Source organism: Daphnia carinata, chromosome 9 (assembly GCF_022539665.2).
Source record: "Daphnia carinata strain CSIRO-1 chromosome 9, CSIRO_AGI_Dcar_HiC_V3, whole genome shotgun sequence".
Classification (NCBI taxonomy): domain Eukaryota; kingdom Metazoa; phylum Arthropoda; class Branchiopoda; order Diplostraca; family Daphniidae; genus Daphnia; species Daphnia carinata.
In genome coordinates, this window is record NC_081339.1 from 7796126 (window position 1) to 7808639 (window position 12514).

The 12514-nt window shown below is 37.1% G+C and overlaps 2 protein-coding genes across 4 annotated transcripts; both read left to right on the forward strand.

Annotated features, from left to right (window-relative positions):
- Window positions 1-11: 11 nt before the first annotated feature.
- LOC130700784 (uncharacterized) lies at window positions 12-1098 on the forward strand. Its single transcript, XM_057522766.2, has 5 exons — window positions 12-78; window positions 179-398; window positions 505-579; window positions 647-834; window positions 908-1098. The coding sequence occupies exons 1-5, from the start codon at window positions 40-42 to the stop codon at window positions 1031-1033; spliced, it is 648 nt and encodes a 215-aa protein (XP_057378749.1). The 5' UTR covers window positions 12-39; the 3' UTR covers window positions 1034-1098.
- A 1956-nt stretch (window positions 1099-3054) lies between these two features.
- On the forward strand, window positions 3055-9865 carry LOC130700781 (uncharacterized). Of its 3 annotated transcripts, none has more exons than XM_059496901.1 (5): window positions 3055-3239; window positions 6857-7082; window positions 7211-7279; window positions 9319-9509; window positions 9721-9865. In XM_059496901.1, the coding sequence occupies exons 1-5, from the start codon at window positions 3201-3203 to the stop codon at window positions 9844-9846; spliced, it is 651 nt and encodes a 216-aa protein (XP_059352884.1). In that variant the 5' UTR covers window positions 3055-3200; the 3' UTR covers window positions 9847-9865. The 3 variants fall into 3 exon arrangements, with proteins under 3 accessions (XP_059352884.1, XP_057378748.1, XP_057378746.1); XM_057522765.2 differs by lacking the exons at window positions 6857-7082; window positions 7211-7279; window positions 9319-9509; window positions 9721-9865 and adding exons at window positions 3338-3566; window positions 3681-3749; window positions 3868-4055; window positions 4298-4549 and having other exon boundaries at window positions 3091-3239; XM_057522763.1 differs by lacking the exons at window positions 3055-3239; window positions 9319-9509; window positions 9721-9865 and adding exons at window positions 6638-6749; window positions 7425-7615; window positions 7821-8143.
- Window positions 9866-12514: the final 2649 nt, after the last annotated feature.

Consider the following 12514-nt stretch of genomic DNA (forward strand, 5'->3'; position numbering starts at 1 on the left):
ATACCATTAAATCCCTTCGCCAGAGAATCTACCCCAAAAATGGCAGTTTCGTACAACGCCTCCAATTTGTTCATGACGGTAATTGCATTTTGGTTATATTGTTTATCTTAAAACATGCTGTTTGGGATTAGCCTTTAGACAATGTATAGCCCTTTTTTTTATGTGATTCCTATCTTAGGGTGTGGTGGTTTGGTGTTGTTTGATTGTAATTATGGCCCAAGAAGAACCACATCATCATCTATCTAGACAAATCTTCTTAATGTCCCATCCGTTTAAATTTGCAAATAACTTCCCATTACCTTACTACAATTATCGCGGACAACCCGTTATGATGTCAACAGGAAGAACCCTCACTCCAAACACGAATGTGCCTTACATTTATCCGCCCTGGTTGTCAGGTATGTTTCCAAATTTTTGCTTCCTTGACCGCTATTGAAGAAAGTTTTCACATTTGTAGAAACTTTGTTACAACATAGCGGTCAGACAGTTTTTTTTTGCGCTTAGGTGATTCCCACGTTGAGAGGAGATATAACAGTCGCAGCACAGGTGCAAACATTTTTTTACGGCCACACGCAAAAGGTAACTTATCAATTAAATTTACTGATATGAACGTATCGTTTTACTTCATTTTATTTCTTTACATTAGAATGTCTTAAAGATAATGTTGCAACTGATGGTGGCCGCACCTGCAAGGCATCATCACGAGCAAGTAGTGGCTCCATAGACATTAAATTTAGCGAAATTAATCAAGTAGCTTACGTCGATATCACGGCCCCGAAGTATTTCAGTGTTACGCTAATTTGTACGGACGTAACTGATACTGCAGTCTTTACAGTAAGGCTGTTTTTTGTCCTACCTAAAATAAAGCATATATTCAGCAATTTTTATTTTTTTAATCTAATCACAGCGAGGTGGTCAAATCAAGGAAGCGGCTGATACACCAAGAACACAAGCTGGCTACATGAGCATTGTATCGACTAGTACGGCAAAGACGGGCACATTAAAATGTTCATGGTTCTCCCGTCCTAACTGACACTACAACGCATTTTCTATCAAAATTGCTTATCTTCTATTCTCCCGCTGACTTTGGCATGATGCAATTTCATATATGGGTTCGAATCGTTAATAAATATTTGCATATGCAGCCATTGGTTTTCCAGAATTGGATACTTGAACTGACGGGTTTCAATGCCATAAAATATGAACGCTTATAAACCTTATTCCTGCCGTTCACTGGTTTTCCGTAACATTCGTAGAGCAATGAAAAATCAAAAACAAACTTCGTATTCCACGTAAAATCAGAACAGATTTTGATGCTAAATTATGGAAAGCTGTTGTTTCAGTTAAAGAGAATACAACTTTAGCAGGAACATCCTGAAATGATTAATGCATACGATATACATGTCTTGACAGTTTTTGTTTCTCGGCATCGTTTCCTTATCAGAGGCGTTGTTCAAGTGCAGTTGCGATCAAGACAACATTTCCGTAGTTGACCTGAAGCTGAACAAGAAATTTAAGGCCAATATATTTATGACGAGATGGTGGTGCTTTCCTTCTTAGATGGCTGAATTTCGGATGAATTTTCTCTTAACTTGACATACCCGTCGAAACGCTGGCAATGTTTTATCTACGCGAATATTCTTTTGGTATCATTCTGTGATCACCTTTGATTCCGTAAATGTAAAACGTACTACATCAACCTGCAGGTTCATTGTTTTCTTATTTGAAAGTTCATCTAATTATTAAAGCAGTCAAACTGCATGCCCCTTTACCTTTTCCGTAACGATTCGACATAAAAGGATGCCACACAAGATGTGAAACATGTCTCTTAATTTTGTAGTCTGTGTGATGAATACAAGCGATTACAAAGGTCATTCCTCTTTACATTTTGGTTAGTTCCTGGATGGTGCCACGATGAATACAAGATGCGTTATTGTGACAATCTTGCCAAAAAACTTTACGTTTTCAACTCCTTATTCAGAGCATGATACACGTGTTAATCACGTTTAATTCTACGAAACCTCAAATGACCCTTGCTTTTTTAAAGACTGTTTTCAAAGATTACGACTACTGTAGTTTATTTTGCTAATATTACTTCATGTCATCGGTATATAACGAACTAAATTTTTTTCCCACGGAAATTCCTATGATAAAAAATTACGTAAAACTAAATGGATTTTTCTGCAATTCGTGAGCGATAACTACAAAGATGATTGGTAAATAAAAGCAACGATTATAGGGCACCGAATAATGTCTATTTTTTTCGAAGAACGAAATAATAAACTATCAGATCCACTTAGACCCTACCTGTTTCTTTATGCTAGACTAGGTGCCGCCTTGACAGAATTTTATTGTTGACCTTAAGGTTTTTCGTTAAATCGAGATTACCTGCCCTAAAGCATCGGGGCGTGCATTTGGGAAGAAATACGCAGGGTTCCAGACATCAGACAACTTGTTTCCCCGGTTCAATAAGTTATGTAACAATATTTATTTTTAACTGTAATTACGTTGCATCTCCATCATCATTTAATGTCGGAGTAACACATTATTGTAACCGTTTCTGATATTTTAAAATTTCAGTTTTTTGTTTATGTTTTTTTTTAACGAAATCATTAAGGTTTGTATTTTGTTTAACGATGAACTAAATCTCAATGGATATAATACAATTTAGGCTATAATACGCCAACGGGCTTCATTCAAATTGATCGCCTTTTCTTGTCTCTAAAACCATGTACGGACATAGCAATAAAACGCGCTTAGTTACAACTGTTTGGATTGCAAAATAATTGGGTTCAAAGGGTCGTTGGTAACTGGTTAGCAATGACAGTAGACTCCTATGTCTTTTGATCTAGACAGAATCCAAAAAACATGTCTTGGATACAGATCTGCGCTCACCAACTGGAAACTATAACTAGTTTAAACGTTGTCAGTTCACTACCCCCTGGATGAATAACACATCTCTCTTGCTACATGCTGGATCCTCATTTCGTTATCAGTTTTTAGTTCAAAAATGGGAATCTCTTTTTTTGATTGAACACACCCTTTTTTCTGTTAAAAAAAATCGTTGCAACGTGAGGCCGTATATTTGCATACTAAACACGCTTTACCTATTATGGTTCAGCGCAATAGTATATAACAATGGAACGCTCACCTTTCTGCAGTCATATCGTTAGAATCCTCTGCTTGGAATCCAGCCCAAAATGACACGCTCCAACTCTGCATCCGTGTCACCGTTGATGGTAATTATTTCCAAACGTTTTTCCCCTATCGTGAAGCAACATTGGTTTTTGCTATTCTATAGCGCAAATAATGTGTTACGTAATTGTATTGATTATAGATGATGGTCATGGCCTGTTTCCTCGTGTTGGCTTCAGCCGAAGAGAAATCTTCGGTTGTGAATCAAGATCGCCAATCAAGGCAGATTGTGTTGCCCCCCGAATCGTACCATTTTTCTAGTGGCTTCCCATTACCTTACTTTGATTCTTACGGACAACCGTTAATGGTGCCAGTAGGAAATACTTTCCCAGATCCTAATGTGCCTTACATTTATTCACTGTCTTCATCCGGTATGAACCAAAATATATTTATTTTCTGTTTTTGCATTTTTGCAACTAATGATGACCATTGAAAGCCTATACATTAACATGATGACATTGTTCTAAGCAAGTTTTTACGCGTAGGCAACTCGGAAATGGAAAGGGCGTTTCAAAACCAAGCGGCAAGCCTTACGATAACACCAGCAGAGACAGGTATAAAACTATGTTTTCTTAAAGAACTTTATTATTCTTACTTATATTAACTTGTTTCTCTTTTCTTATGTTCTTTTTATTTTTACAAACATTTTTCTTTTACCTTTTCCTTCGTTAGAGTGTCTCTTGGAAAATCTTCCTACCGAAGGAAGCGCTCGTTGTCGTCTGGCCACTCAAGCGAGACGCGGAGATATCACTATGAAATTCACCAAACTCGACCAGATAGCTAATTTCGCAATTACCGCACCGACGAATTACAACATTAAGCTAACATGCAGCGATATAACGAATGTCAATGCTTTTACGGTAAGTCTATTGTGAATTACATACGGTTGAATATAGTGTGTCAGTTTGATCGATGATACTGAGGTCATCTCCGTAGTCAAAATATTGTTAATTTAAACAACATTAAGTTTATTTTTATTTTATCAATTTCATAATAGTTTTATTCTTTTTACTAGAGAAATGGTGTCTTTTTCGCTAGCTTCTTTGGAAAGCTGTTGTATTCATTTGATTCAAATCTTTTCATTTGTTTTATGGGCTCATAGCAAAGCGTTCAAATCACTGCAACTACGGATACGCCTGTGACGGAAAAGAACTACATGAACATTGCGGTGCGTAGTACAGAATCCGGTGACTCATTGAAATGCAGCTGGGAGTCCAGTCGTCAATAAAACATTTCCAGGATGGTTATATGCCGTAATTGATATAACAAATCAGCATTACGCATTGACTAATCACGAGGTATTGTGTCGTCCTTATTAGTCGGTGTGTACAAACTGAATTTGGAGGTGGATGTTTGATCCTATGTAGTGTTATCCATTTAAAAAGTACAACATTAATTTAAACAATCTTAAATATTGAATACACCTTTATTGTACTGAATCAATGCTTTTTCATCTTAACATGTGGTTTTTAATTATCCACATGATTTCTTGTGGGTAAAAGACTATCGGCAAGTGAGCTATCGACTCGATCTTCGACAATTCGACTGGATAACGTAGAGGTTCTCATCACGTCGTCAATCAAATGACGTTAATCAGGTTTTCCCTATAAAAGTCTTTATTAAAGGATGGTATTAAATTCCAGGCAATGATCATGACTCACAGTGAATTTAAATAAAGTTTACCAGTATTGGATCTAACACAATCATTCCTATATCACCGTGCCATTCCTCGTCAGCTTCGGTTAGTATTAACAGTTCTAATGTGACAAATTTTTTTTTCTTTCTAGAAATCGATGAAGTTGCACCAAACATGAAATCTTTCCCGTCAAGACTCTTCGGAAAGACGATGATATGGGGAATGCTCTTCGTATCGCACAAAATTTACATGTATCGATCTAAATCAAGAGCAATCCCTCCGGGTGGAGTCAAAGTTTCGACTATCTATCCATGGAAAAGAGACCAAGCCCTTAAAAAAGCAAAAGGTTTTGTTTCCAATGCCTGAAGGAAGGCCATAGAAGCGTCGATTGACCTGTGGGCTCATTTCCTTAATGCGGGTATTTTTTTGCCATTTCAAAATTCATCTAATTATTAAAGCAGTCAAACTGCATGTTTCTGAACCTTTTCCGTAAACAGTCAAGAGACGCAAAAGAATGCCACACACGATGTGACGCATGTCTCTTAATTTTATGTAGCCTTATGAATCCACGCGATTTCAACGTTCGTTGCCCTTTTCATTTTAGTTAATTCCTGGATGGTTCCATGATGAAAAATACAAAATGCATTGTTGTCACACGCTTACCAAGAAATTTAACGATTTCAATTCCTTTTTCAGAGCATGGAAGACGTGTCAATCTGGTTTAATTCTGCGAAAACGTTAAGTGACCCTTGTTTTTGTTGTTGACTGTCTTCATAGATTATGACTAATGTAATTTATTTAATTAATATTAATTTACGTCATTGGTAGCCTCGGATCTACAATTCTATAGGTTTCTGCAACGTACTGCACGAAGAACTCGGAAGCATATAACGAACTAAAGTTTTTTCATGGGAAATTTCTATGATGAAAATTACGTAAAAACGGCCTAAATTTTCGAGAGAGAGAATGAGATTAGTGAATAAAAGCGACGATCGTAGCGCACTGCAAAGTGTCTAGTTTTTCGAAGAAGGAAATAATAAACTATCAAATTCACTTAGACCCGATCTGTTTCTTTATGCTAGACTAGTTACCGTCATGGCCGAATTTTTTTGTTGTTCTTAAGGTTTCTTGTTAAGTCAAGATTGTACCTACCCGAAAACATCAATTTGTAGAGGTCGGTACGCAGGGTATGTTTCAGACATCAAACGACTTGTTTCCGGCGTACAATAAATTATGTAACGTTATGTTCTAAAGCAACGAGTTTTTAGTGTTTTTTTTAACCAACCATCAGGTGACGTAGTTTTTGTAACGGTAAACTATTTTTGCTCTGACGTCTCCATTTATGTAATGTAATTTAGGCTAATACGCCACCAGTTTGCATTAAATTTTATCGCCTTTTTCTTGTTTCGAAAACCCTGTATAGACATGTTAAGGAAATGCGCTTGGCTACAACTGTGTGGTTAAAAAATATTGTGCTGAAGGGGTCGCTGATAACTGGTTATCAATTGCCAATAGTCTCTGATGTCTTTCGATCTAGCAGAATCCAAATAACATGTCTCGGATACAGATTTCCGCTCAACAACTGGAAACTATAACAAGTTTGAACGTTGTCAGTTCCCTCCCCCCTGGATGAACAACACACCTCTCCCACTAAATGCTGGATCCTCATTTCGTTATCAGGACTTAGTTCAAAAGCGGGAAACCCTTATTGATTGAACACGCCCTTTTTCTGTTTAATAAAAATCGTTGCCACATGGGCCATATTTGCATACTGCGCACGCATTACCTGTTACGATTCAGCGCAATGGTATATAATAACGAACCGTTCGCCTTTCAGCACTCATATTGTTAGGATTCTTCGTTTGGAATCGACTTCAAAATGTCACGTTCCAACTCCGCATCCATGTCGTCGTTGTCGGTAATTATTTCCAATCATTTTTCCCTATCGATAATGCTGTTAGCAACCTTGATTTTTTTGCTATTCTATGGCGCCAACAATGTGTTACGGCACTGTTTTGTTTTTAGATGATGGTAATAGCCTGTTTCCTGGTGTTGGCTTCAGCCGAAGAGAGATCTTCGGTTGTGGATCTAGATCGCCAATCGAAGCAGATTCTGTTGACCCCCGAATCGTATCATTTTCCTAGCTCCCCATTACCGTACTTTAATCCTTACGGACAACCGTTAATGGTGGCAGTAGATGTTTTCCCAGATCCTAATGCTGTGCCTTACGTTTATTCGCCGTCTTCCTCTGGTAGGAATCAAAATAGATTTTTTATTTTTTGTTTCAATTTGTGTGTAATTAGTGATAACTGCGACGACTATTGCAAAGCTATATGCTTAAATTTGATAGCATTGTTCTAAGCAATTTTTTACACTCAGGCAACTTGGGAATGGAAAGGGCGTTTCAAAACCAACTAGCAGACATTAAGATAACACCAACAACGACAGGTATGAAATTATATTTTCTCGAAGGACTTCATTGTTGTTACCACATTCGCAAATATGTTGATTGTACAGCAAAATATTATTTCTTTATTCTTTATGTTCTTTTCCCTTTTATAAATATTTTTTTAAAAATCTTTTCCTTTATTAGAGTGTCTCTTATCCGATATTACTATCGACGGAAGTGTTCGTTGTCGTCAGGCCTCTCAAGCAAGGCGCGGAAACATCTATATCAAATTCAGCGCCGGCGACCAAATAGCTAATTTCGCAATCACCGCACCAACGAATTTCAACATTAGGCTAACATGTAGTGAAAAATCGGACAACATTAACGCTTTTACGGTAGGTTTATTTGATGCACAAACGAATGAATTAGTTTTATTAGCTAGATTGATGATATCGAGGTGTATCTTCGTAATAAGCAAATTGTAAAAATCTTCTGGTGGTTATTTATTCTTTTAAAAGAGAAAAGATTTTTATTTGCTACTGCGGAAAGCTGCTGTATTCTTTGTACCGAAATTCTTTTATTTGTTTTATGGACACATAGCAAAGCGTTCGAATCAGTAAAACATCGGATACGCCTGTCACGGAAAGCAACTACATGAACATAGCGGTGTATAATCCAATATCCGATGCGGGGCGTAGTAGGCCTACAATGTTCGCTGCGGTGCGTGTTACAGCGGATGGCGTATTGAAATGCAGTTGGGAGTCCAGTCGCCAATAAACATTTGCTAGTTCAGTACGGTTGTATGCCCCTATTATATAGCAGGTCAGCATTACGCATTGACTAATTCCGAGGCACTGTGTCGTCCTTATTGGTCAGTGCATACAAATTTAATTTGCAGTGGTGGATATTTGACCATATGTGTACTACCCATTTAAAAAATACAACTTTAATTTAAACAATCTTAAGTATTGAATACACCTTTATTGTACTGAATCAATGCGTCTTCAATGTAAAAAAACAACAATCAACTTTGGATTGAAAAAAAAGGATCCCCTTTCTTCAAATATTATAAAACTATAAATCGCAAAATCGTAGCTGATCCGAGGAATGTTCATGATAGATTGTTCAGTTGCTGATAATTTTATGAGGTGCAATTTGATGGTATTACTAACATACTTCCCCAGAAGCATGCCTTGCAAAATACGTGACAATAAAAAGGCTGCCAAACACGTGTACACATTTGTGACTGCCAAGTTTCGTTTCCTAAGACCAAGCAATTCATGCATGCCGTGAAGTTTCAATAGTTTTCGTATATTTTGAACAATCAAACAAATATTCGCGCTAATAGGGATAATTATGGAAAATAAGGCTTACCTGGAGAAAAAGAAGTTTCAAAGAAGCCATGCCTGCTGTGTATATTGTGTGCCACCTCTGAGTCTACATCAATGACGTCTAGTAAATACTTCATTCATCCTCAGGAGTCCGTCATTAGACTATATGAGTCAAAAATATAACTAAAAGATTTGGAAGGAATTGCGCAGGAACGCAATTGCGTGCCCGTTCGCTTTACTTACCCATATGAATACTAGTTAGTAATAGACGACATCGGCAAGTCTGTTGAATTACCAGACTGCGAGGTATCAATTTGATCTTACAATTCGACTAGATAACGTAGAGTTTCTCATCATGCCGTCAATCGAAAGATTTGTAAACGATTTTAACTATAAAGGATCATCTTTATTAAATTCCAGGCAATGATCATGATTTACAGGGAATTTATACAAATTTTACCAGTACTGGATCTAACACAATCCATTCTATATCACCTTGCCACCCCTCGTCAGCTTCGGTTATTATTAACAGATCTATTGTGATCCAATTTTTCAACTTGGGAATGGAAAGGGCGTTTCAAAACCAACTAGCAGACATTAAGATAAAACCAGCAGCTGGAGGTATGTAATTATATTTTCTCGAAGAACATTGTTGCCGTTACCACATTCGCAAACAAGATTGGACGTACAGTGTAATATTATTTCTTTTTTCTTTATGTTCTTTTCCTTTTTATAAATATTTTTTAAAAAATCTTTCCCCTTATTAGAGTGTCTCTTTGGCACTCTGGCTACCGAAGGAAGCGTTCGTTGTCGTAAGGCCTCTCAAGCGAGACGAGGAAACATCTATATCAAATTCACCACCGGCAACCAAATAGCTAATTTCGCAATCACCGCACCGACGAATTTCAACATTAGACTTACATGTAGTGAAGTAACGGCGAACGTTAAGGCTTTTACGGTAAGTCTATTGTGAATTATAAAAGACTGAATAGATTTTGTGTGCTTGATCGATGATACGGAGGTCCTTTCCGTAGTCAAAATTTTGGTTTAGATTTCCAAATAGTTTTACTCTTTATTAGAGAACTGGTTGTCTTTTTTATTTTTTTTTCTGTAGAAAGCTGATGTATCCATTTCATTCAAATCTTTTTACTTGTTTTATTGACTCACAGCAAAGCGTTCAAATCACTGCAACAACGGATACGCCTTTGATGGAAAGCAAGTATATGAACATTGCGGTGCGTAGTGCAGCAGCGAATGACGTAGTGAAATGCAGCTGGGAGTCCAGTCGTCAATAAAATATTTGCAGAACGGTTTTACGCCCCATTTATACAGCAGATCAGTATCACGCATTGACTAACCATCACGAGACTCTGTGTGCGTGCTTATTAGTCAGTGCGTACAAACTGAATTTGCGGGGCCGGATTTTTGAACCTACGCATTGTTACCCATTTCAAAAGTAAAACTTTTATTTAAACAATTTTAAGTATTGAATACACTTTTACTGTACTGAATCAATGCTTTTTTTCACTTTTCTTCTGTTTTTCCTTATATAAAGTTTACCAGTACTCCGTCTAACACAATCCATTCTATATCACCTTGCCATCCCTCACCAGCTTTAGTTATTTTTAACAATTCCGTTGTAGTACATTTCCATTTCTTTCTGTGAGATCGTTAAATTTACACCAGACTTTAAATTTTTCCCCTCGAGACTCTTCTTAAGGACGATAACATCGCAAATACTGTTCGTATCGCACAGAATTCACCTGAGCCCATATAATCCAAGAGCTATCCCGCCGTATGGAGTCAACGTTTCGATTATCTATCCATGGAAAAGAAAGCAGAACTCTTTAAAAGCAAAAGGTTCTGTTTCAGATGCCTAAAGGAAGACCATTGAAGCATCGACTGACCTGCGGGTTCATTTTCTTTTTGCGGGGATTCCTTCTTATTTAAAAATTCATTTAATTATTAAAGCAGTCAAACTGCCCGCCCCTTTACCTTTTCCGGCGTCGGCGTAAAAGGTTGCCAGAGAAGATGTGAAACATGTCTCTTAATTTCTTAGTCTTTCTGAGGAAAACAAACGATTTCAACAGTCATTGCTCTTTAAATTTTGATTAGTTCCTGGATGGTGCCACGATGATAACAAGACGCGTTCTTGTGACGCGCTTGCCAAAAAAATTCAAGATTTCAACTCCTTACGCAGAGCATGAAACACGTCAAATGACACTCGTTTTTTTTGTAAATTTCTTCAAAGATTATCAGTGCTGTAGTTTATTGTGTTAAATTATTTGACGCCATTGGCAGCATAGATCTATAATTCTATACGTTTCTATGTAGACTATTGCACGAAGAACTCTGAAACATATAACTAATTATGATAATAATAATAACTGATATGATAAAAATAAGGTAAAATGGTATGGATTTAACAACAAGTACTGACTGATAGCTACGAAAGTGATTGGTGAATAAAAGCGGCAATTGCTGGGCACCGCATAATGTCGCATTTTTCGAGGAACGAAATAATAAACTATCAAATCCACTTAAACCCTACCTGTTTCTTGATGCTAGACTAGGTGCCGACGTGGTAAAATTTTGTCGTTGATCTTATGGTTTCTTATTAAGTTAAGATTATCTTCCTTAAAAGCATCAATTGCGTGGAGGTTGGTACGCAGGATATGTTCCAGACATCAAACGACTTGTTTCCCAAGTACGATTAGTTATGTAACAAGAGCTTAAAAACTGGAATTACTTTGGGGTTACTTTGTCTCTTGAGACTTATTCAAAGAAAAGCACATTCTAATCACTATGCCCCAAAGATTAGAATTTTCTGTTTTGTTTTATTTGGTTTGTTATTTGTTTTTTGAGGGGGCATGTGGTTTTTGTAACGATAAACTATTTTCGCTCTCACATCTCCATTGTTATAACATAATTTAGGCTAATACGCCAACAGTTTCCATTAAGTAGCATCGCATTTTCTTGTTTGTAAAACATGTAGGAACATATTAAGAAAATGCGCTTGGTTACAACTATTTGGTTGCGAAATATTGTGCTGAAGACGTCGCTTGTAACAGGTTATCAATTGACAATAGACTCTGATGTCTTTCGATCTACACAGAACAAAAATAACTTGATTTGGATACAGATTTCTGCTCAACAACTGGAAGCCAAAACAAGTCTGAACGTTGACAGTTCACTACCCCCTGGATGAGCAACACACCTCTCCCGCTAGATGCAGGATCCTCATTTCGTTATCAGGTCTTAGTTCAAAAGCGGGGATTTCTTTCACTTGTTAGCATCCTCTGCTGAAAAACTTCCCCAATATGACACGCTCCAACTTCGTATTCATGTCGTCGTTGATAGTAATTATTCCCAATTGTTTTTCCCTATCGAGTTTGCTGTAAGCAACATTCGTTTTCTCTATTCTATGGCGTAAAGAATGTATTACGGAAATGTTTTGTTTTTAGATGAAGGTAATCGCCTGTTTCCTGGTGTTGGCTTCAGCCGAAGAGAAATCTTCTGTTGTGAATCAAGATCGCCAATCGAAGCAGATTCTGTTGACCTCCGAATCGTATAACTTCCCTAGCTCCCCATTACCTTATTTTAATCCTTACGGACGACCGTTAGTGGTGCTAGTAGGAGATGTTTTCCCGTACCCTAATGTGCCTTACCTTTATTCGCTGTCTTCGCACGGTAGGAATCAAAACTGAGTTATTTTTTGTTTCAATATGTGTGTAATCAGTTACAGCTATTGCAAAGTTATATACTTTATCTTGATAGCATTGTTCTAAGCAAGTTTTTACACTCAGGTAACTTGGGAATCGAAAGGGCGTTTCAAAACCAACTAGCAGACATTAAGATAACACCAACAGCGACAGATATGAAATTATATTTTCTTAAAGAATTTCATTGTTGTTGCCACATTTGCAAATAAGGTTGGATGTAGAACGAAATATTATTTTTATT